This window comes from Adiantum capillus-veneris, chromosome 22, assembly GCF_014529385.1.
Source record: "Adiantum capillus-veneris isolate H3 chromosome 22, ASM1452938v2, whole genome shotgun sequence".
In the NCBI taxonomy this organism is placed as follows: domain Eukaryota; kingdom Viridiplantae; phylum Streptophyta; class Polypodiopsida; order Polypodiales; family Pteridaceae; genus Adiantum; species Adiantum capillus-veneris.
Window position 1 is genome coordinate 60,061,836 of NC_140952.1, and position 24,446 is coordinate 60,086,281.

A 24,446-nucleotide genomic window follows, 5' to 3' on the forward strand; every position below is an offset into this window, starting at 1 on the left:
CGATGCGCGATGGACTAAGACTGGGAGTGGCTAGTAAGTCGGGGCAGGAACACGAAAATTCTTTGTAAAATTTGGAAGCACCATCTTGCTTTGTCTACTCTTTGATAGTACCTGTATGCTTCAAAAAAGCACACGACTAGAGCTCTAATACCACTGTAACAGGAGGCACTACGTGCCAACAGAAAAGAACACACTAACAAATTTAAGCACTTCAAATAACATTGAACTTGAAAGAGATGCACGACACACGAGACGCAGAGTGGTGAAGTTTCACCCCAAGAGAGGATTGGCCCCAAAACTTGGCGTCCCTTTCGGTATTTTTTTATATTGCTTCAACAAGGTACAACTCCCATGGCTCTGCTCTACATCGTGGGCAAACTGTCAGAGTGAGAGCCCATGGGTCTTGTTTAAAGGCCTTTGGCCTCTAAAAGCAATTTACATGAAAAAGCATTCAAACTCAAAAGCTTCTGGTCCAAAAGCTGGCGTTGAAAAGCTGCCAATGCAAATTACGAAAATCCGTACACCTGCCACGTCAGCATGCTGCAGCGCCGGATTGCATAAGTCCGTAGTCTACCACATCATCAACACAAATCGCGGGTGTCCGTACAGGTGCCACATCATCAATAATTTACGCAAGAATTGTGAGTACTTGGGTCCTTGTCGGATGCGGTCCCATAAGTTGGTAAAACTTTAATGATTTTGCCCCACTCGCCGAGGATCTATAAGTTGATGAGAGCTTCTGATCCTTCTAATTCTTCTAGGGTTTAGGCCCCTCGATCGGGATTTGCAAGTCGGCTCAGGTCTTTAGTGGTTTGACACGTCAACAGTTTGTGACACGTTTCATAGCTTCCACTATAAAGGTAGCATTCATGCATTATCTAGAACACACTAATATGGCTTCACAACTTCAATCCATTTTGCATTCTCCTCAACCTCTTCCTTAATTTGTTTGGCAACCTTGGCAAAACTTTTTCTCTCTTTCTCCACGTGTGACTTCAAATACTTTATTTCACTTTGTAATTTTGTCAGCGTCACGATTGTGCCTTGCCCTTCACCATGCATAGCCATTTTCTCTTGACATATTGCCAATTCCTTTCAAAAGTCCTCAATTACCTTTTTTTTCTCAGCTATGCGTTTGTTCAATACTAATTGCATTTCCTTACTCATCTAGGCATGCATTAGAATCTTAGCAGCCTCCAATTGAGCCCCTCCTTGGGCTTGCATCTCCCCTCGCAACTTGGCATACATTTCATCCCTGAACATTTCATATGTTTTACTGCTTTAGGCATAGATTCTCTAAATCCATTTTTTTCAAGCTTTTCTTGCACGACACACATTTCTGTACTTCTTGATGTCTTTGTGAAGGACTTCATCTTGTCCTCCCTCATTCTTCGACAATACACATTGGATGATGTCGGAGCATGGAACTTAGAAGGTAAATTGCGTTCCTCTCCTCCCTCCAAAATTGATACGTGTCTCTCACCAACGCAAACAGTAACCCTTCAGAGCATTGGGCACCACTACTCCATACAGGCAGACCTCTACTTCGGTGAAGAAAGCAAATCCTCCTACTTATCCAGAACAAGCAAGCCCTGTGTTTAAGCAGCCCCTCTGATTCTAGCTTATTATCAATTGGAGGCTCTTTAAAGTTTAAACTTTAAAGACTGGCCCAAGAGACAAAACCATGTAAAGAATGCCTTTCCTTAGTATATAACAAATGTTTAACATAGAGCATCCACTTTATGACATTATTATAGCCTTTCCCTTTTGGGCATAGACTACCAAAGAGTATAAGAGCTAGGTGATTATAAGGCCGGTTGGAGATACATCTCTTACAAGGCTCAATTTAGCTTAGAGAAGGGGTTGGCACATCCACTATTGACTAGCTTGCTCCTGCACGAAAAAATGGGTGTTGAATGCTCGACAACTTATTACAGTCTTCCACCCTCCACCACAAACTACCAAAGAGTATATGAGCTAATTGATCAATAAAAGGTTGGTTGCAGATGAATCATGCACAAGGCTCAACGTAGCTTTGAAATTTACTATTGTTGTATCAAGAAGTGTTCATAACTATCATTGAAGTTTAGACAGAATCATGAAAATGACTTGACATGTTATTCAAATAGTTGATCTTATTCATTTTATTTGACAGCACAGCCTACATCTGCATACACACATGCACTCACATTCACCAAAAAGGTCAAAGCCTTTACCCTGGCACACCACCGGAAAATCCTCTTGATAAGAGTCTGAATTTTGCTTTGTGTGACAAATATCTTCCTAGACTCCTCTCCCATTGTGCAGCAGAGTCTTTCACATTTTTCCTTCTTTTGGCAACCATAAGCGGGTCTGATTCGAGCTTTCTCCTCACACGCTCCTTGCAAACATGAGGAAACTAGAAGTAAATACAAAATCACTTGACACCTAAAATCCTTAAGATTTATTGAACAAATCAACATTTGACATTAATAATGATAACTTTCATGCAAATGTATAAACAAGAAAAAAAAACACCCACATTTGCCGTCAGCAAACCATTACAAGCAGTGTGTGTAACAATCAAAAAAAGCTCCTCACAACTTGATTTGCAAATAACAAATTCTCATGGAACGTTTTGACCTTCGTATGTACTGACTAATTATACACCTTTCAAAGTTCCATGTTCTGGAGTCCCTTTAAAAGAAAGAATAGCATATACGACCAATAACAGGGAGAAATGGACTGCTTTGATGCAATGTCTCGATGTTCAATGCCTCAGGGAGAGAGGACTTGATCGTGAGGCTTGAGACTCAATAACCTTGAAGGAGAGAAGGCACAGTAAGACCTCTTAGCAGCCCTAAGTTCAAAAAGGATCTCTAACAACCAAAAATCCTCTATCAAAAAACGGTCACAATCTCTTAAATAATGCCCTAATACTTCCACGAGTTTCCAAGCCTGAATAAACATAAAACCACTTACCTTTTGCAAAGCGGTCTTGAATCTTGAGGACTCTCTATGTTGATTGAGCACCGCTTGTCTATGTCGATCCATTTTCAATGCTTCCTACAAAATACATAGAGGCAATGTAATTAATCCTCTTTCATTAGGAAACCCGAGAGAGTACTAGCCCTTGTTAATCTGAAACAATCTGGACAAGTTGAAAGCATCATTTCATTCGAATAAAAGAGAATCACAAAACTAAGCAAAAAAGCTTTGTAGAAGAAAAGACCAAAACCATCTCATGACATATCATGCAGAGATAAAGATGAAAAGAGAAAGAAAGAATGCAGATACATAAGACAACAACACAGAATGGAACCAATAACGCCATGATGGAGCAAGCCATGGGCATGCTGATCCAGCAAGTACTGTTGAGATGAGGCAGAGTAATGACTACATCAAAGAGGTTCACTAAATCTGAGGCTGGTTCACTTTAATTGATGTTGTTTATAATGATAGCCTACACTTACATAGCCTTGATATTTCCAAAGTAAAAATGATTTACATAACGCGCATGGTGTTATGAGCCTATATAGTAATGAGGCGTCTGTCTGTGGCCAAAGGTATTGGCCACAATCATAATAACATGATTCATGGATGCTCCTTACCAGTTATTCCAGTTTCTCAACATGCAAACTTCAGCTCAGATGTACCCTTGATACTTGGGCAAAGCAACGATTATCTACTTTGGGACCACATTGATATCCCTCTGCTGGAGAAAATCAAGTTAACCATACAAAAATCCTGCTGTCCTGCCATGTACTCGAGAAATTGACTAAACATAAAGCACTCTCCAAACAAAAAATGGCAAATAAGGTCTACCTGTTTCTGCACGAAAAGGGCCGCAGCTGCATGACTCTGGCCTATACATCGCAACGCTATAGCGCATTCCTCTGCAAGTGCTTCAATTCTTGCTTCTTGCTCCTCTCGCCATAGCTCCTGCACATCGATATGTTTGGCGTCAACAATGGATTGCACAATACCGATTGGCATGTAGCTTCACAAAGCCTATTACATTGAGACGATCAACAAGCTTCTGCCTCTTCTTCTCTTTCTTTTCTTTAAGCTTCTGCGCCTGCTGCCTTTCATAATCCATCTCTCTCGCTCGCACCTGTGCGCGAAATGAAGGAAATCTAATGTAAGAAGGGTACACTCCTCAGGGACACCGCAGCGAACTCTCGTTACCTGCTGTTGCAGTGTACGAGACGCCATGGCGTCAAACGAGCAAACTTTTTTTAAAGCTTGTCAAGAAGCGAGTTCTGTTAGCTCGTCGCGTTCAGAAGTTTTGAATTGCATATTTACACTGTAATGGCATAAAAACATACGGCTCGTGAAACATAATCAAACAAAAAATTTCATATTATAATTAAAAATTCCATAATTTAAACAGGCTTGAGAACCTTCTTGCCCAAACTTGAGCCGGCCATTTTTCATTTTTGAAGAGGCTTTGGATAAAACGAACCTATGTTTTTTCGAGCCTTGACGGCTCTACTTTCGTTTTATAGGTAAGAATTTTTTCAGATTCCCCTATGCTCTGTTTCCCAAGTGTGCATGCCTTTGGCTGCATGGGTTCCCACGCGCATCATCATGCTCACACAGGGGCATCAGGGTTCTACCTTCCCTTATCACCATGCTCCTAACCCCCTCTTCACAATCACAGGGCTGTGCCCTACCTTCTTATGTAGCTCTGGCGCTCTCTGGCTATACTCTCACGCCCTCTTGCTATACTCTCGTGTGTAAAGCGTTGCATTGCATCCACTCCTCCTTTTGCCTACGATGCCTGCCCATTTTCCCCTACGAGATTGCCCACCTTGCCTTTTATTTTCTAGTTGAACCATCGACCATATTCCCATGCAAAAGGGGCCCAACCTACGCGCACCCTCCTCTTGTGATGGCCCTGCACGTGCACTCTCCTGCCTTGTAGCCCTATCTATTGGCTCCACTCAATGGCCAACATGCATACTCTCTAATAGGCCACCCTCCTCGCCACACCCCCCCCCCCCCCCAACATGCCCCCGTTGTGTTGTTGCAAGGGGAAACACACACACACACACACACACACACACACACACACCTGCACTAGCAAAGCAACAGAGAGAGAGAGAGAGAGAGAGAGAGAGAGAGAGAGAGAGTCATGCCAAGGGTAGGACCGAGCAAGGCCAAGGGCTAGGACGGACGTGCATTAAGGGGGTTCCTATATTTAGCCAGGCCAAGGGCCTATATAGGACACGAGTGGGAGGAGAATCACACGTTCCAGTTCCCTATGCCATGTTTGCATGTTTTCTCACTCGAGATTGGATAAAACCAAGCCAAGAAGGCATGTGCATGACATCCAATAGCTCTCAAGTCATTCATATATATGGCTATGAGCCGGATTCGAGCGCACTACCAGAAACCTACCCACAAGTGAGCCATAAGGTTAGTCCATTTCAAGTTATGTTTGTTTTTTGTCTATGTTTTACTTTTCTTTTTGAACAAGATCTCTCTGTTGTGCAAAGCAAAGTGCTTGGGCAGACTCCATACAAAGCCACTATACAAAGCAAAGTGATTTGCTTGTCTTCATGTGAAGCACACCTTCTCTTACATGCCCAGGTATTATCGATTGACTATAGACCATCAATGATAATGGCACACATCTTTACCACTCCGTGGATATAAGCTCATAGGCAACGCTGCACTGTGATGTATCCATTCCAGTATAATCGTGCACGGCACGTATACCAACTGCTCACATGGTTGAGGCTATCATGGAAGCCAAGGGCTTATTATTCTATGTTTTGCTTTGTATGCATGGCATACTAGTACGATGGTCGTACAACAGCCATCATTACATACGCTTATGCAATAACACTAAATACTCTCTCAAGAACAAGGTACAATTTTTTATGTTATTCATAGGCAAAGTGTTGTATTTAAGTTACCCTGATACAGTCACGATCACATACAAGGTTAGTGGGACAAGATGTGAGTTATGGTACCTCTCTCTACGAGGGCGTGGTACAAGTACACAGCTATACGCTTATAGGATAAGCTCAGTCTCTCTCTACGAGGGCGTGTCGTTGTACGCTTATAGGATAAGCTATGACACATACATGGTCTGCATGGGATCATATGCACATGCCATACAACACATTTGAATAAGGGGTTTTCCTCAACCCAGCATTCTCTCTCTCTCTCTCTCTCTCTCTCTCTCTCTCTCTCTTTCCAACTTCTTTGTGGAAAAGGTGAAATGAAACTAGGCGTGCCTTCATTGACATCTTTTTATGTCAATACGGTCACAGGCAGGGCTAAGAGTCCTCTATTGTCACTTATTTTGTGAATGGCTAAGAGCCATCTTTTTGTAATCCATCAGTGGTTGCTTTCAAAATCGACCTATTTAGTTGAGTACCCATCGCTTATAATGGACAAGCAAGGGTCTTTCCATTAGTGATTTTTTGGGCATTATTTTAGCACTACACACTTTACGTGTGACAGTCAAGTTGAGTTTTTGAACGTCTTAAACTCGTCAAGGCTTATCTCTACCAAGGTGTATGGATAAAGCCAGCATTTTGACAGCACGACTGTTCACAAAAAACCATTATTATGGATTTTTGGGTGTCCAATTTCAGTGGAGCTTCTCTTTGCACTAAGAGTGCCTATATGAGTACAATTTTGGGATACGACGCGGCTCGTGATTACTAAATCACTTAGTAAGAGTGGATGATCCATTCTTGGAACCTTCACACTTGCATTTGCAAGGAAAGAAGTCCACCGACTACTAAGGGGTAGTGTAATACCACGAGCAAACGCAAGGGGGGTCACGGACATAGGCCAAGGGCCAGTTGCTAGTTGAGGAGTTTTCCTGCACAGTTTATCCAAGGGGTTTCACAATGTTCATTTTAACCAAGGGGTATGGATTGCAAAGGCAACACCCAAGGTTACATATGCAATACTACTTACATTTCACTAGTTTTCCATTAGTGTTCCTAGGCCTTTGCCGGTGGGAAATTTGGGCACGGGCCTTTTACTCCGGATAAGTGAACACTATGTTTCACCTACAGGTATGCATCTGATTTGGTTTTGTTTCTTTTGGGATGCATACACTATGTTGTCATCCATGCTCTTCAGCAAAATGACCAAAATAAGTTTCTGCAGTATGCAGTTATAGACCCACTTGTAGGCTTTATTTGGCACATGTTGTCACATGCGATACAACATGGTCTAGGAACTGAAGGAGTTCCGTTTAGCCAGTGTGGAGCAAGGCTAATGAGGGTCCCTCTCACTCCTGTCATAGAGTGTTTGCGGTTACCTCCATGCACAAGTATATCTTGTACTTCAAGGATGTTCTTTTTTCGACATCCTTACTTGAGACATATGCCACATGTGGAGAATATGAGTCTCTAGGACTCACACTGGCGTCCACTATTTCAAGTATGTGTCACGACAAAGTCCCTAGATGTTGGTCAAATCTGTTTTCCAGAACATTTTCAGCACGACGTATCAGGAGCAATGTCGGTGGCCAAAAATTATCGGATACTTGGAATGACTTGTTAAGGTACAAGTGCAACTAAACAACATTACAGATGGTTGTTTTAGCATATAGCAAGGCTATGTGTTGTTAATGAAAAGGTTTCATTGTTTGTACCTAGAAGTAATTAATGTTTCACCTTCTATTATGGTTCAAACGTTTCAGCAAGGCTTGCAACCGATTCCAGTAGAAAGGATTTAGTTTCTTTTCAAAACTATTTACATTCCTCTTTAATGTGTGCTAGGAGCATCACATTCGCCATACGTATTGGCATGGATGATCATGGATATACAGGTTCGGATATTTTTTTTGCTAAATGCATGCACTCTAGGTGTTATGGATTCTAGTGTTTAGCAAAGCCTAATTTGGTGCGGCATACATATTCATCACAGTAGATGCTTATAAAGAATTTTTCACTCCATGTACAGTATCTCTATGAGATTAGTTTTGGGTCTACCAATCACCAATAGAGGTCATGGCTCGCTTTGGGTGCTTGTGGATCTTTCAAGTTAACCACGATGGTTATTCAGGATATTGTTGATTACTCAGCAATGTTGTATGATATTGTGATCCATGTTTACCACTCCTCTGAGAAGACTGTCTGTAAACCGTGGGGAAAAACACCTCAGTACTGTCAGTTATCCAAGGGGATAGGCATACTACAAAGTGTAATCTTATGCTAAAAGATATGCAAAGTGCGTACATTAACACCGTGCAATCGAATTAGTAAGTATTTATTGCTCTACTTGGAGTTTGCTTACCTTAAGTTAAAGCATGTTACGACTACTTTTGGTCTCTTCATGTATAAGTCAGGTTCTCAACCTTGAACACTAGTTATAGTGGGGTTGTTTACTGATGAAATTTGAGAACAAGTCAAGGACTTAAACTTGGCTGATGAGTTATGTCAGCAAGTCACTTTCATGGAAAGTGGTATTCTTTCGGGTACATCTTTGTTGTGATAGCTCCTTTAACATGCTCATGTGCGTTCTACATGGAGTCTACACATTATGATTGGATAGGAACCGGTAACAAAAGATGGTTGCAAATGGACAACAATGTGGAAATCAAGATGGTATTCTTGGTTTCATTGAACCTCCTACTGAACCGTGTTTCGGTCAAGCAAACAGCTGGATCCATGAAGGATGATGTAACATTTAATGGCCTAAAAACTTGTGTGTAGCGGAAATTAGCATGAACATAGTGGGCATTTCATTAGAATAGATTCCTAATGAGAATTACAAGAGTGCTTGGGTGGAGACAGCAACAAAAAGCATAACACCTAGTTAGATAGCATGAGCAATACTTTCAAAAGAGAGAGAAATTAAGCTATTGACAACAGGTAAGGACCGGATTTGCATGGAGCCGGTCCCCCCTCCAAAAGGCTTTGTATTATGGTTTCTCCCATTAAGAGAGACATTGTACAATACAATTCTTTGTGTTCCTTCAAGACTAGCTAGTGCAATGAAGATGAAAGCTTCATGCACTAAGCAAAACACTTAGCAAAAACAACATCAATTATCCCCGGTCTCAGACCCAAGACCTCACACACCTTCGAAGATGGTGAGAGCTAGCAGGGTATGAGAGTAGATTGAGAGGAAGAAGGGGTATCTTACGAGAAAGATGTACATCTCCTCACATAATCACTCATATTAGCATAGCTTAGCTTAGTAATTAGCATGGTAGAGGAGATGAGCATGCATTGAAGCTTGGCTCTTGGTTGGATTTGCATCCACATGCCAAGAGTGTGTCAATGTAGGCTTCTATCTCACAAGCTTGGAGTAGGTGATGAGCTCTCCATTAAAGCTTGGGAAGAGATAGTCTTTTTCTTGCTTCTCACATAGACTGTGTGAGAATGTGTGTGTGTGATAATGCCTTGCAAAAATCAGCCCCCTCTCTCTCTTGGGCGAGCCCTCTTGCTAATTGCTCTTGCTATCCTCCCATTGGACCTCCCTAGGGCTAGCCAATGACTATTAAGCAGCATAAGTGATAGACTTCTGACATGTGTCCCCCTTTCCCCTTTTGTGAGAGCTTTAGGTAATTTAATAATTCAACTAAACTCTCATTGGACCCCTTTGCCTCCTGGCCAATAGGAATCAGGCAAGCCATTGGGCTGCTGAATGCTCATTGGACCCCTTGGGAGACTGTCCAATAGTCTTCTAGAGGACTTAATTCTCATTGGTTCTTTTATTAAGTGTTTTTAAATTAATTAAACTAGATTTACTCTAGCATAATTCTCATTGGTCCACCTCCAAGGCCATCTAATAGGAATTGGGTACACCTTGTGGGCATCTGGCCTAGGGAGTTGACATGTGTCCCTTATTCCCTTTGTGTAAAGGGAGCTTGTGTGTGTGTGTGTGTGTGTGTGTGTGTGTGTGGCTTTCTCTCTCATACCCTACATGCTAGGCTCGCCCCCTCCTATGTAGGGATGTGCAAAGACTTTTTTGGACACACACAAAGCATCCAATTCCCCTATGGTTGACCTTTGGACACAACCTTTGAATTTTGGAACCTTAGCATTTTGGAAGTCTTAATGGGCTGAACCTTAGGGTCTTTTTAGCCCATTGTTGCACATGGCTCTTTTGCAGATGGCCCCCCCTTTGGATCCCTATTTTTCCTCCTTTGGATCCCTAATGTGGCCGGTCTGCTAGCTTAACCAATATTCTAGCTTTTTCTCCCCTGGCACTTCCCCATATTAAATGATCAGTTTAACATGAGAAAATCATTTAGGAGAATTAGATATTGATTATTATGACATTACCTCTCTCTTGAAATCATAGTCGTCCTCGACTATGGTGTAGAGAAGATAAAGCATATTCATGAGTCCTTTTCTTAGCGGGTAGAGGATCCCTATGTTACCTACGACATCATTCCACAATGGATGACTAGTCCATTTGGAGCTTGAGAGCTTGAGGCTGCCGCAAGCATGTCTGCACATTAGTCCTACCAATCTTCCATAGTAAAGTGACAAGCTCTACTTGGTGTTTGGGAGACGTCGTCTCCGCAAACTTGATCTAAGCATGCATACTACTTCATTTTTGTGCACAATAAAGAAAAAGAGAGTCTTATAAGACAAAAACTTTGTTCATTTTTAACATTTTGTACATTTGCTTACTCTTGGGAAGCATTGTAAGCATTGACAAGGTTTAGGTTATCCTTTAATTGTATGCCTTGCATCCATCTAGCATCTTCAAAAGGATAATTCTTAAACTTAATAAGATATCGTCGGATAGTCTTACCGCCTCTTAATACCTTGTTTTTATGTTGGAGAATGGACTCGGGCTGCAGCACCTCCTCTTGGTCCTCGATCTCCGGTGGGTCTTCAATAGTTGGTTCTTGAGGTGGCTCTCCTTTGTAAGTCTTTAATAGGCTCACATGGAAAGCATTGTGTATGAGCCAATGATTGGGCAACTTGAGTTGATAGGCCATCTCATTGATTGGCCTAAGAATCTGGAAGGGACCATAGTACCTTTTTGTTAGTTTAGCATAGTACTTTTGGTGTCCCGTAGGGTTCTTGCCCGTCGTGTGCCTTAATCGATCCTTGGGAAACTTTAATAAGACCCAATCATTTTCTTTAAAGGCTTGGACTCTTCTGTGCTTGTCAGTAGCAGCCTTTTGCCTTTGCTGTGAGATAGAGATAGCATCCTTAATCTTTTGAAAAGATTCTTGTAGGTCTCGGCTATACTCATCTGCAGCGAAGATCTTCCCATGTACCTTAAGTAGCAAGGGACTTTTTGATCTTCCCTCAATTACCTCGAAAGGTGCTTTTCCCGTGGAAGTATGTACAGTGTTATAGTAAGCATACTCCACTAAGGGTAAGTACTTCTCCCATTGGGATCTTTGATCTACTTCCGTTACATAGGCTTTTAGTAGATCGAGAATTGTTAGGTTAGCTATTTCACTTTGGCCATCCATTTGTGGATGATAGGCCGAAGAGAAGTTTAGCCTTGTCCCTAAATTCTCAAAGAGACCCTTCCAGAAATTACTGGTCATTCTAGGATCTCTATCCGACACTATGGACATTGGCAAGCCATGGTACTTGAAAATTTGTGAAATGAAGAGGGTTGCCATTTGATGGGCTTTGATAGTCTTTTTGACACGTATAAAATGAGCTTGTTTACTGAACCTGTCTACTATCGTCCATATTCTCGTATTCCCATGGATAGACTTAGGCAATCCAAAGATAAAATCCATGGCTATGCTCTCCCATGGTGAATTAGGGATTGGCAAGGGTTGAAGCAATCCAAGTTGCTTCCCTCTATCAAATTTTGTCTTTTGGCATACCACACATTTAGAAACATACTCTTGTATGTTCACTTTCACGGTAGGCCAATAGAAATATGTTTCAAGTCCCTTTAAGGTAGACTGAATCCCTCTATGCCCCGCATAAGGTGGAGCATGTGATTCATACATTACTTTCTCACGTAGTGAGTTAGTAACACATAGTCTATTGCCGTAGAGAAGATAACCATCTTGTAAAGTAAATGGTTCTTCTTTCTTCCCTAATGCAAGGGCTGAAATCACATCTCTAAAATCGGGATCAATAGCATACTCATCTATCATTGAAGATAGATCATTGTGAGTTGCTATGGAAACCGCATTCACTCTCGGCCGTCTTGAGAGTGCATGCTTGCCAACAATGTGAGCAATATGAAAATGAAATTGCGAAAGGAAATTTGCCCACCTCATTTGTTTGTTGGAGAGCTTGGTCTGCGTCATGAAGTACTTAAGACTTTGGTGATCCGTTCGCAGAATGAAAGGAGTCCCCAATAAATAATGCTTCCATGAGTCTAAGGCATGTAGAACTGCAAGGAGTTCCTTTTCATATATGCCCAGAGCTTGCTCAAGAGGGTCGAGCCTTCGACTCTCATAGCCTATGGCGTGCCCTTCTTGGAGCAAAACAGCTCCAAGGCAATCACCACAAGCATCACATTGGACCTCAAATGGTTTTGAGAGATCCGGTAGAGTAAGCACAGGTTGAGAGATAAGCTTTTCTTTAAGCTTTTCGAAAGCATTGTTCTCCTTAGCAGACCACGTATACCTAACATTTTTCTTTGTTAGGTCATGTAATGGTCCCGCAATTTGTGAGAACTTTTCTATGAAGCGTCTATAGTATGCACACATACCTATAAAGCTTCTTAGTTCATGAAGATTCCTTGGTTTAGGCCATCCTTTTATTACCTCTAACTTGGATGGATCCATTTGGATTCCATCTTGAGAGATAATGTGACCTAAATATTGAATCTCTTGCAAGAAAAATTCACTTTTCTTTCGATTAACATAAAGTTTATTCTCTCTTAAAACTTGAAATATTATCTGGAGGTGTTGCTTATGTTCCTCTAATGAATTAGAGTAGATGATAATATCATCAAAGAACACTCTAGTGAAGGTTCAATGAGGCCTGAACAGCTTCTCCATCAAGCGGTTGAATGTGGCTGGTGCATTGGTCAAGCCAAAAGGCATGACAATGTATTCGTAAAGACCAAATGTGGTGCGAAATGCGGTCTTTACAATGTCTTGATCGCTTCTCCATCAAGCGGTTGAATGTGGCAGGCGCATTGCAAGGCTAAAAAATCCCTATTCTACTTACTCACAGGCAATTAATAATACCAACCATTTATAGCTAGCTTGAGGACCTCCCTTCTTGAGCAAGAAAAGAGAAACCTTGTGCTCTGATACCAATGTAACATTTAATGGCTTAAAAACTTGTGTGTAGCGGAAATTAGCATGAACATAGTGGGCATTTCATTAGAATAGATTCCTAATGAGAATTACAAGAGTGCTTGGGTGGAGAGAGCAACAAAAGCATAACACCTAGTTAGATAGCATGAACAATACTTTCAAAAGAGAGAGAAATTAAGCTATTGACAACAATTGAGGACCGGATTTGCATGAAGCCGGTCCCCCCTCCAAAAGGCGTTGTATTATGGTTTCTCCCATTAAGAGAGACATTGTACAATACAATTCTTTGTGTTCCTTCAAGACTAGCTAGTGCAATGAAGATGAAAGCTTCATGCACTAAGCAAAACACTTAGCAAACACAACATCAATTATCCCCGGTCTCAGACCCAAGACCTCACAAACCTCCGAAGATGGTGAGAGCTAGCAGGGTATGAGAGTAGATTGAGAGGAAGAAGGAGTATCTTACGAGAAATATGTACATCTCCTCACATAATCACTCATATTAGCATAGCTTAGCTTAGTAATTAGCATGGTAGAGGAGATGAGCATGCATTGAAGCTTGGCTCTTGGTTGGATTTGCATCCACATGCCAAGAGTGTGTCAATGTAGGCTTCTATCTCACAAGCTTGGAGTAGGTGATGAGCTCTCCATTAAAGCTTGGGAAGAGATAGTCTTTTTCTTGCTTCTCACATAGACTGTGTGAGAATGTGTGTGTGTGATAATGCCTTGCAAAAATCAGCCCCCTCTCTCTCTTGGGCGAGCCCTCTTGCTAATTGCTCTTGCTATCCTCCCATTGGACCTCCCTAGGGCTAGCCAATGACTATTAAGCAGCATAAGTGATAGACTTCTGACATGTGTCCCCCTTTCCCCTTTTGTGAGAGCTTTAGGTAATTTAATAATTCAACTAAACTCTCATTGGACCCCTTTGCCTCCTAGACAATAGGAATCAGGCAAGCCATTGGGCTGCTGAATGCTCATTGGACCCCTTGGGAGACTGTCCAATAGTCTTCTAGAGGACTTAATTCTCATTGGTTCTTTTATTAAGTGTTTTTAAATTAATTAAACTAGATTTACTCTAGCATAATTCTCATTGGTCCACCTCCAAGGCCATCCAATAGGAATTGGGTACACCTTGTGATTATCTGGCCTAGGGAGTTGACTTGTGTCCCTCATTCCCTTTGTGTAAAGGGAGCTTGTGTGTGTGTGTGTGTGTGTGTGTGTGGCTTTCTCTCTCATCCCCTACATGCTAGGCTCGCCCCCTCCTATGTAGGGATGTGCAAAGACTTTTTTGGACACACACAAGGCATCCAATTCCCCTAAGGTTGACCTTTGGACACAACCTTTGAATTTTGGAACCTTAGCATTTTGGAAGTCTTAATGGGCTGAACCTTAGGGTCTTTTTAGCCCATTGTTGCACATGGCTCTTTTGCAGATGGCCCCCCCTTTGGATCCCTAATGTGGCCGGTCTGCTAGGTTAACCAATATTCTAGCTTTTTCTCCCCTGGCACTTCCCCATATTAAATGATCAGTTTAACATGAGAAAATCATTTAGGAGAATTAGATATTGATTATTATGACAGATGACACTGTGGAAAACATTAGTGTATCATCACTCTTGCTTTCAAGGACGAAAACGCGTCTCCAAGGGAGGAGTAATGGTAGGCCAAGGGTCGGATCGGGCAAGGGCAAGGGCTAGGATGGACGTGCGTTAAGGGGGTTCCTATATTTAGACAGGCCAAGGGCCTATATATGACATGATTGGGAGGATAATCACACGTTCCAGTCCCCTATGCCTTTTACACACACACACACACACACAGACCAATGCCGATCTCCATCTCGTCCATTACTTGCAAGCAAAAACGCACAGACACGCAGAGATGTGCGCAAGCATGCAAATCATAACACAAGTCTTTAAAAAAATCTCCTTCTATCTCCCCCTCGCCCTGACAGATGCCACGAGTGTGTCTCCCCCCCCCCCCCCCCCCCCCCCCCCCCCCCCCCCCCTACACGTGGCATTCCCTTCCATTTTGTTCTAAAGTCCTTAGGACATCTTCGCAGTGAGGCGGTCCTAGGTGGGCAACAAGAGGACGACCTCTAGACACCCCTCAAGGTTCCCGTGCTGCTCAATTGGGGTTGGGCCAACCACAAGCAAGAAACAACAACAAAAGCCCCACAGCCAACAAGTGAAGGGGCACCACCTAGCTATAAAGCGAACTTAGACGCAAAAGAGGAGAATCTCTGAGCAATACAAGCGAAAAGGAAGGTACACTATCACTAATATAAATGCTACAAATACACACACCAAACACACACACACACACACAGTTTTGTGCAAGAATTAAGTTTCAATTTAAATGATTGGCGCGGGTGTACAAACAGCTTGGAGGAGAGTCAAGAGACACAATTAAGTTTGATGATATTGCAATCTACACATTATCTTAGGGTTCTGGGAGCCCTCTCACCATACAACCCTCTTATAATGTTTTCCCAAGCAACAAAACAAGCACAAAAGCTCTTGAGTCACATACAAACAAATACTACAAATGAAAACGCGTCACCTTAAACCAAACGAAATGAGGTTGGCAAGCGTGAATTGGAGTGACTCAAGAGAGTTTTAAAACGCGGTTACATCCAAATTATTGATTCAATTGATGTGCAAGAGTAGGTACAACTTTGATTGGAAGTTATGAATCACTCACTCCCTTGCGATGCTACAACTAGCTCAAGAAGCTTTCATATATGCCACAAGTAATGGTGAATAGAATGTTCACTCTGTCTCTCTACAACTAAGATGGAGAATGCTATGCTCAAAGTAATGAGCAATAGTGTGAGATCATGCCCTTTACACAGAGGAATGGGCTCTATTTATAGGTTTTTGGGAGCCTTGATTAGGATTAGACCTAATCAATTTTATTGTCAATACAAAAGATTATAAAATATTTTTATTTTCTAAATGGGAGTGGGTCTTCCTTATCCCTTGAGTCATATGGATGTGGGCTCAAGGAGAAGAATTATTGAGAGTAAAAGGTGAGAGAGGTGAGTAACTTGGGGGTGCCTACTCTAGTAAATAGTAGAGGGTGCAATCTACAAGAAGGGTTAGTCATTGGTGTTAGTAGTTTGTAGTTAGTAGGATGAGGTAAAACTACATGGCATATGCACTCAAGATGCATTACATGATTTATACAATGATAAAAAGTGAGAAGGATGAGAATATACACAATTTGATGGAAACCACAAGATGGAAATGAATTTTCCACCTATCTCCTCCAGTGAATGAAGCGGTTGTAGAACTTTGTCGGTGTTGTTTTTGTGACCATGGGAAAGTTGAATTTTCCATGATCAAACTCCTCCTTTTGTAGATCTTGAGCTTGGTTATTAGCTGATTTTTTCTCTTTTTGTGAAAGGATGAATAGGCTATGGTAATTTGAGTTTGATTCTAGAGAGAGAAATTGAGCTATATGTGTATAGAGATGATAATTTTAAGCTATGGAGCAAGAGAGAGATGGGAATGGTGAAGAAGATGAAAGAAGCCATGAAAGTTGCAGGTTTGAGTGAGAGATGGAGAGGAATGAGTGTGTGTGTGTGTGTGTGTGTGGAAGTAGGAAAGGAGGTGAGAGAAGACTATCGGTTACTTTGTGAGAAAAGTGGGCAGACTGGGGTCCACACAATAATACCTATCTCCTTCGTACTAGCTCCAAAAATTATAAAACAATTTGAGGTGATTATCCAGCTTGTGGGCTACATTTTCTCTGTTGACCACTTCTTCAAATTCTGAGCGGAGATAGGCGCCAAAAATCTCACCAAAAGCCTATTTTTTATGCTTGCAAAAGTCTTTCAGTGGCCCCTCCTTTGTTGAATTTGCACAATGCATCCAAGAGTGAGCCCCTCCTTTGTCATATCATGATACTAAGCATCCAAGTTACCTTTACACATGCATGGAGGAGGATTATTGGTGAATACAGAAATATATACATGGTGGGACTAGTGTATAGACTATTCATGGATTTTAGCTCAGTGTGCACATGGTGTTAGAATAATGAAAAATATAGAAGAATTATGGATATGAAAAAAGATATTGGAATCATATGATATGATTCCTCTTTTGTATTATTTTGGGTGAAAGAGAAAAAAGTATGCAAGTAAATGAGAATTATATAATAAAAGTGACTAAGGGATTAGAAGCCGGTTTTTTGTTTTCACAGGGGTGATGATAAAAATGTGGAAGTGATTTGCATAAAAGAAAAAAATACTTATGAGATTAGAGAATGTACACATTGGCAACAAAAATATACTTATGGTGTAAGAGGATAAAAGAAGGCATACATAGCTTAATAAAACACACACCTAGGTATAAATATTTAAATAAAGTACCAAAAAAATTATAACAAATCCCTATATTTAAGCCCTATATACAATGAAATATTTACACACAAAGAGGCCATAATATACCTTTTTTTTCATTTTATTTACTTTTTTGGCTCAACCAACCCAATGACTAGCTAATTGAGGGTTTTTAAGGAGATATGGGGAAAGTCCCCTAACTCACACACGCTTATGTACAGTGAAAGGGTGAGAAGAACCACGATGTTTCAGTGATTTGATAGAGTGAGGTAGCTCACTATGGCAATTTTGAATAGCCAAAAACGGCTATCATTAGCCCTCCCCCAGGATGATGGTATATTCATGTACCATCATAAATATATTTTCCAAAGAGAGTGCTTCACAATCCTTGACAGGATTTTCATTGTTTGGCCCCTTCGCATTTTGGCTCGAGTTACACTCATGCTTCATGCAACAAAACTTACATGAGATAATTGCCTTTTAACAGATATTTGGTAGATCCTTAGGGAGAAGGTGACTCAAATAAGGCTTTAGCCGATACCCATTTACCTTCTTGAAGTGCTCTTTACCATTCAGGTCCATGAGTTGGTAGTAACTTGAATTAAAAGACTTCTTGACTACGTATGGTCCCTGCCATCTAGTTTCAAACTTGGCATCAAAATGATTGTCAAGTCGATTGTCATACCTTAGCAATCTCTTCTTCCTTGAGGCCTTTGTCCTTGAGTTTATTGTCAAGCTTCTCCTTTGCTTGTGTAGCTTTCCTCTTGTAGCACTCGTAAGCTGCTTCTCTTTTCCATGCAAGCTCAGATAAGGTAAGAAGTCAATCCATCCATGCTTCTTGATCATCTTGTGCGCCTCTGCTATGCAGCCGCATTGTTGGGATGTTGAGCTCGATAGGCTGCAAAGCCATTTGACCATAAACCAAGTGAAATGGTGTGAACTCTGTGGCTTCCCTATATGTGGTTCGATACGCCCACAAGGCACTATCCAAGAAGTCGTCCCACAACTTTGTCTTGTTTTTCACCATCTTTCTAATGATGCATGCAATGACACCATTAGCCTTCTCAACCAAACCATTTGATTGTGGGTAGTAGGGTGTGCTATGACGATGTAGAATGTGAAGCTCTTCACAAACTTCCGTGAGTAAACCCTTCCTGAACCCTGGACCATTATGAGAAACAATCTCCAAAGATGTGCCAAATTTGCAACAAATATTAATGTAGAAAAATCTGCTCACTGTTTTTTCATTTACCCTTGCCACACTTTGACCCTTTACCCACCTAATCATGTAATCTACAGCCACTATGATGTAGAGTTTACCATTTTTAATTCTAGGTAGAGGACCCATAGCATCAATGCCCCACTTTTCAAAGGGTCCATTTGCAAGCACGATTTGCCTTGGACCATGGACCAATCTTCACCATCATGACTTGCACTTCTTTCTCAACACATGTAACTGCTTGTTGTGCAAGTAAATCTGCATCTTTATTTTGTTTCCTAGGAATATGATATAGTTGCACTTCTTCAAACTGATTAAACAACCTACGAATGGCATGAACTTTTGTCCTTAGGCTTTCATTCGTGCATGCCCAAATGCCTAAAATCTGCTGCATAATGAGAAGTGCATCCCCCTTTACGATGAGACGTTGTATACCTTGACCAATGCACATCTTTAAACCATGAAGTAGTGTGTCAAATTCTGCCTAGTTGAACTTGGTAGATTGACCTTCTCTTTCATGACCACCTTTCCACTTGGGTTGAGCAACACTAGCCCTCCCCCTGCTTTTCCTGTGGCTCGTCAAAAAGCTCCATCAAAGAATAAGGTAAAAGCATTAGGAATACTTTTTGGTGGCGGCAATGGTAGCGTCTTTACTTCAGGCACCTTAATCTCCTTCTCATGTACCCTATAAGGAGAATCCCTGCCAATTTTGAACGCACACTATCTTCTACCTTGAAAGAGTATTGACTCTCTTGCAACTCCATATTCCACTTTGAGATCCTAGTACTAAGATGCATTTGAGATGACACCAAGGGAACAAATTTTTTGCAGTGAGGATTACAAAAGGTTTTGGTAGCAAGTAGGATCTAAACTTTCTCACCGCAAACATGAGAGAAAGCATCATGAGTTCTGCCTCCATATAGCCTCTCTCCAAAGCATTCATGACTTTACTAGCAAAGTAGATGGGTCGCATTTTGGTACTGTGGGGATCTTGTTGTAACAAAACAGCCCTACTTGTTTCCTTCTCAACACTAGAGCTAACAAAGAACATGTACTCCCAACAAGGTGGCATGAGTGTTGGTAGCTCCAACAAAATGAATTTAATGTTACAAAAGTACTCTTCAAGCTCATCAGACTATGCAAATTCTATTTGTCGTGTCAACTTCTTTTGCAAAGGGTGAAGAAGCTCCGAAGCTAAGTAAATGAAGCGTGACATATACTTCACCTTTTGAATGAATGAGATGACCTCCTTAAGACTCTTCGGTGATGGTAACTGAATAAGAGCCTTTGACTTTGAAGGATCCACCTCGATGCCTTTGTAAGAAACTTTGTGACCAAGGAAGATCACTTCATCCTCACCTATGTGACATTTGTCGGGATTGAGCTGACCTCCCATGTCCTAAAATTTTTTAAACCTTCTTCTACCTTTTGTAGATGCAATGAGTTTGAGCTATAAATGCAGAAATCATCACTGAACACCGTAATTGACTTTCCAAAGAATGCTTCAAACATCATGTTCATAAAACGTTGGAAAGTTACAGGAGCATTTGTCAGGCCAAATGGCATGACTCTAAAAGCATAACAACCCCAAGGAGTGATGAAGGTTGTTTTCAATTGGTCCTTCAATGCAATCCCTATTTGAAAGTAACCTGAGCAGCCATCACACACAGTGTACTTCTCATGACCTGCTACCTCATTTAGTATCTCATCCTAAAATGGGAGGGGAAAGTGATCTCTTTTTGTTGCCTCATTCAATGGACTGTAATCCACACACACCCTCCACTTGCCGTTCTTCTTGGGAGTGACAACAACGAAAGAGACCCACTTTGAATTCTCCACAAGATAAATGAAACCTACTACTAGAAGCTTTCTTACCTCCTTGAGTAGAGGTTGCTCCTTGATAACTCCTAGCCTTCGTAGCTTTTGAGCCTTAGGTCTGGCTTTTGGCTTCAACTCAGTCTTGTGTTGAACAGCATCTACTCCACGCACATCATTGTAGTCTTTAGCAAAAACCCTGGGAAATTTCCTTAACACACCTTTGAACTCCTCTCTTTCATCCTTTCTAAGTGTTGTAGACAACATACCTTCTAACATTCCTTCATCTTCCACAGTTTGGTTCTCTTGGGAACCTACCTCTTCCAAACCTGGGTAAGAGGTCTCTTGGTTGGTTGGTTTAAACCTTACACCCATAACTTCAATGGAAGACTCCTCTTCAGTAATGCTGTCGCTACTTTCTTCTTCTGAAGTGTTATCGGTCCAGTCTACTTCTGTCTCACTTTGAGATGATTCGCCATGGAGCTCCTCGTAGCATTGCTCCTTCATGTCAAAGACAACCTTCTTATGATTGTCATTCCTGCAAATTAGCTTTTCACTCTCCCAATCCTGCAAACCTCGCATTTTCATTAGCCATGGTCTTCCTAGGATAAATGGGTAACCATTTCCTTTGGTAGACATGACATAGAAATCCACTGCCTTCTTAATGCCAAAGGCCTCCACAAAAACATTTTTACAAATGCCTACGCACCTAGCTTTGCTATTTTTTTCCATCTTCACTTTGATTTCAGGTGTCTCATGGATGTGCATGCCTAGTCTTTGCATGAGTCTCTCTGTCATGATGCAAATTTGTGCACCCCCATCCACTAGACCTTTCCTGACCAATCTTCCTTTGATGTAACAATCTAGCATAGGTGTAATATCCTCATTCATTTCAGCTTGTGCAATCTTTACAACAGGCACACCCTCTTTTACCTTTCTCCTAGTGCTAACTTCTTTCCTTAAATCCCTTCTATCTTGTGGACATAATGCAAGAGATTGAGGCCATGACATATCAGGACGCTTACCTCTCATGTCTTTCAACAAGTTGTATGGAGCCATACCATGTCCAAGAGGGAAGTCTTGGACGTTGATACGACGTCGAGTCCTCTTAGCTTCCTTGGTCTCCTTTGCCTTCTTTTCTCGTCCATGGTCACTTTGTGACGTAACTCCTTCTTTCTCCTTACCTTTTCCTCGGCCACACTTAATGCCATTTGTTTCTATGTGAACCTCTTTTGAATTTTCACCTCTACCACATGCACATTTGGGTCTGGCAAAGGTGGAACTCCTTCCACTCCTGGTGGAGGTGGTCTTGCTCCATTTGGCCTTTGTAGAAGCTGTGGTTGCTGACTAGTTCCTTCACCTGCATTCATCACTGGGTAATTCAAGTTAGGTCTCTCTGGCTCCCCACGGGGCCAAAGGACAATTATACATCCCATGTCCAAACTCTCTGCAATTCCAACATTGCAAGACTCTCCTAGGTTGTGGCTCTCGCTCCTGGGCTTTCTTTGTTTGTCCCTTGGAACCTACAACTTGTGCAAGGTGAATTGGTAGGCTGCTTAAAGATTCATTTAACTTCTCAATCACTTCAGTCGTTACCACAGGAAGCTCCCTAGATGTCGAGGCTTGTGACTTACCTTTGGGTCTAAGACCTTCTATTGGAACCTCTCCCCTTAGGCACTTGAGTTTCCTATACTTCTTGGAAGCTCTAATTTCAGTTGCATCATAGGTGGCAGGTGCATCCGCCTCCACCTTTACCTTAAGATCAGGAAAGAGTCCGGCTATGAACCTCTCCTTCTTTAGAAAGTCTGCACCATCACCAGGGTTAGCAACATTTTGTATCCGTAGGGCCCAAAGACGTAGAAACTCTTGCTTATACAAGTAGTAGTCATCTAAGTGTTTTCGCTTATGAGAAACAATATCTTGCCATAGCTTTTGAGTGTTTTGGGGGATCAAAGAAGTATCTCTTGAAACGATTCAAAACTTCTGTGTAATTCCCCTTAACTTCCTCAGGCAAAGAGTCAAACCAAGTGCTAGCATCTTTCCTAAGGACCACCTCAAACATTTCTACACGTTCTTGATCAGTTACTATCCTCTTGATACGACAAGACATCTTGAAATTTGCTAACGATAATTTTGCATCCTCTCTAGGTGTGCGTGTCTATCGCACGCGTCAATGGAAGGGACTTGCTGATGCATTGTGTGCGAGCCACAAATGGCTCCAAGCACACAACTAGACTAATCTAGCAAGCTCTAGAGAGCAAGGGTGTGTCACTCACCACCCTACGCTCGCCTTCGTGGAGGATTCCTCGCAGCGAAGAAGAAGGAGCTGCCGCTGCGCCGCGCTCAACCACTTCACTACCGCAGTGCCGTCGTTGCAATGCTCGATCACCCACTCTCTCTCTCTCTCTCTGTGCATCCTGCTAGAGCTTTGTTGGACTAACTATCCTGAATTATTTTTTCCTTTAAATTACTTTTGACCTTGATAGACTCCCTCCTTTTGTTCTCTCTCTGTATCTGGTTTTGCGAGTGGCAATTGGCCTCTGTAGCTTATACTACCTGGGGGATAGGAACTGCCCCTTAATGGTTACCCCATTAAAAAGGTCCTTTGCATGAACTATCTCTTAGTTAGATGAACTTGTAATTGAATTTTTCACATTATGGGCTTGTGATTTAACCTGTGAGAGTGGGACTGGTCGACGCGTATACTTGCATTCTTTGATGATATGCACGTGGTTTAGCTTACTGTCTCTCTCTCTCCTGTTTCTGGCGCGTGCTATTTGGGGAGGTTGATAGCCTGGATGCTGCGCTACACCCACCGTGAGTTAAAGCCTCTTTGCTGCCACTTCATATTCTCCCAAAGATTTGTCAACTGCGATTGAGATGATCCGAAGCAGATGTGCAGCCTTATAAAGGTGAGCCACTGGCTCACTTAGTTCTTCATTCTGGAAAAAGTGCGTGTGTGTTCTCTCACTGTGTGTATCACCTTCACTAATACCTTCTTCAAGCTACACCTGAGGGCTCCGAAGCATGGCCCCAAGCAAGAAATCGATGGTGGAATTTAATGAGGTTAGAATGAGATTTTTTCAGCAAAACGGTGTGGTCCTATTTGTCTTGACTATGGATTGGTAGAGAATGTTTTGATCTCCCAGATGGGGTGGTTTTGGGGTGACTGTAGCATCGGTTATGATTGGCATTATTGAGCACTTATCTTTTGTAGAAAACTATAATGAATACATTGACACTTAAGCTTTAGGAGGTTAGAATGGTATTTTTTTTGCAGGAAGGGTCAGTAATGCTACCACATTAATTTGCAAAATCTGTTGAAAGAATACTTTGGGGTATCGGTGTGGATTGGTAATCCTAGCTATGGCTATGACATATCTCCCATTGTGGTTACTATACCTTTATTGTCTCTAGACAGCCTTGTACTGCTCAATACGTTTGGCAAATCTGCCTCATGGATTAACCAACAAATGGTAGGCTTCTTTATTTACCAATTGCTCTGGCATATTGACCTATTGCTGACATACCAATTGCCTGAGTACTTTGGTTTGATTGCTTATAAGCTTGCAGGTTGTTGCTCAAAGCTCTGATTCAGAGCAGTACCTTTATGCTTAGTGAGTCTCTGGTATTGTAAATTGACCCTTTGCTTGTATTTTATGATTGTCTTTGTATTTTACAAGATACTGCTAGTGCTCTATCTTTGAGGGACTACCAGCAGTTACTGTTGTTAACACATTTCTGAGGTTACCTTGGAAATCACTTGAGTCACTTTACTCTATGGAAGAGTGGCTTGACTCCTAGAACTAGGACTTGATTATGGGTTGAGGGAGAATAGCTGCTCTCTAACTGGCCTTGGCTTTGCTAATGGAAGCAATCATTTTCTGCTCAAATTGGTGG

At 41.7% G+C, this 24,446-nt stretch overlaps 1 protein-coding gene across 1 annotated transcript in view; it reads right to left on the reverse strand.

The window, feature by feature from the left end:
• Window positions 1–4,283, reverse strand: part of LOC147429439 (uncharacterized) — a 47,049-nt gene extending 42,766 nt beyond the window's left edge. The window contains exons 1-5 of the mRNA XM_086495687.1: window positions 4,168–4,283; window positions 3,998–4,093; window positions 3,805–3,921; window positions 2,962–3,045; window positions 2,217–2,380 (exon numbers count right to left, since the gene is read on the reverse strand). Of these exons, the coding sequence (XP_086351813.1) occupies window positions 2,217–2,380; window positions 2,962–3,045; window positions 3,805–3,921; window positions 3,998–4,093; window positions 4,168–4,194 (488 nt within the window). The 5' untranslated portion in view covers window positions 4,195–4,283. The remainder of the gene's footprint in view (window positions 1–2,216; window positions 2,381–2,961; window positions 3,046–3,804; window positions 3,922–3,997; window positions 4,094–4,167) is intronic.
• Between the last annotated feature and the right edge of the window lie 20,163 nt (window positions 4,284–24,446).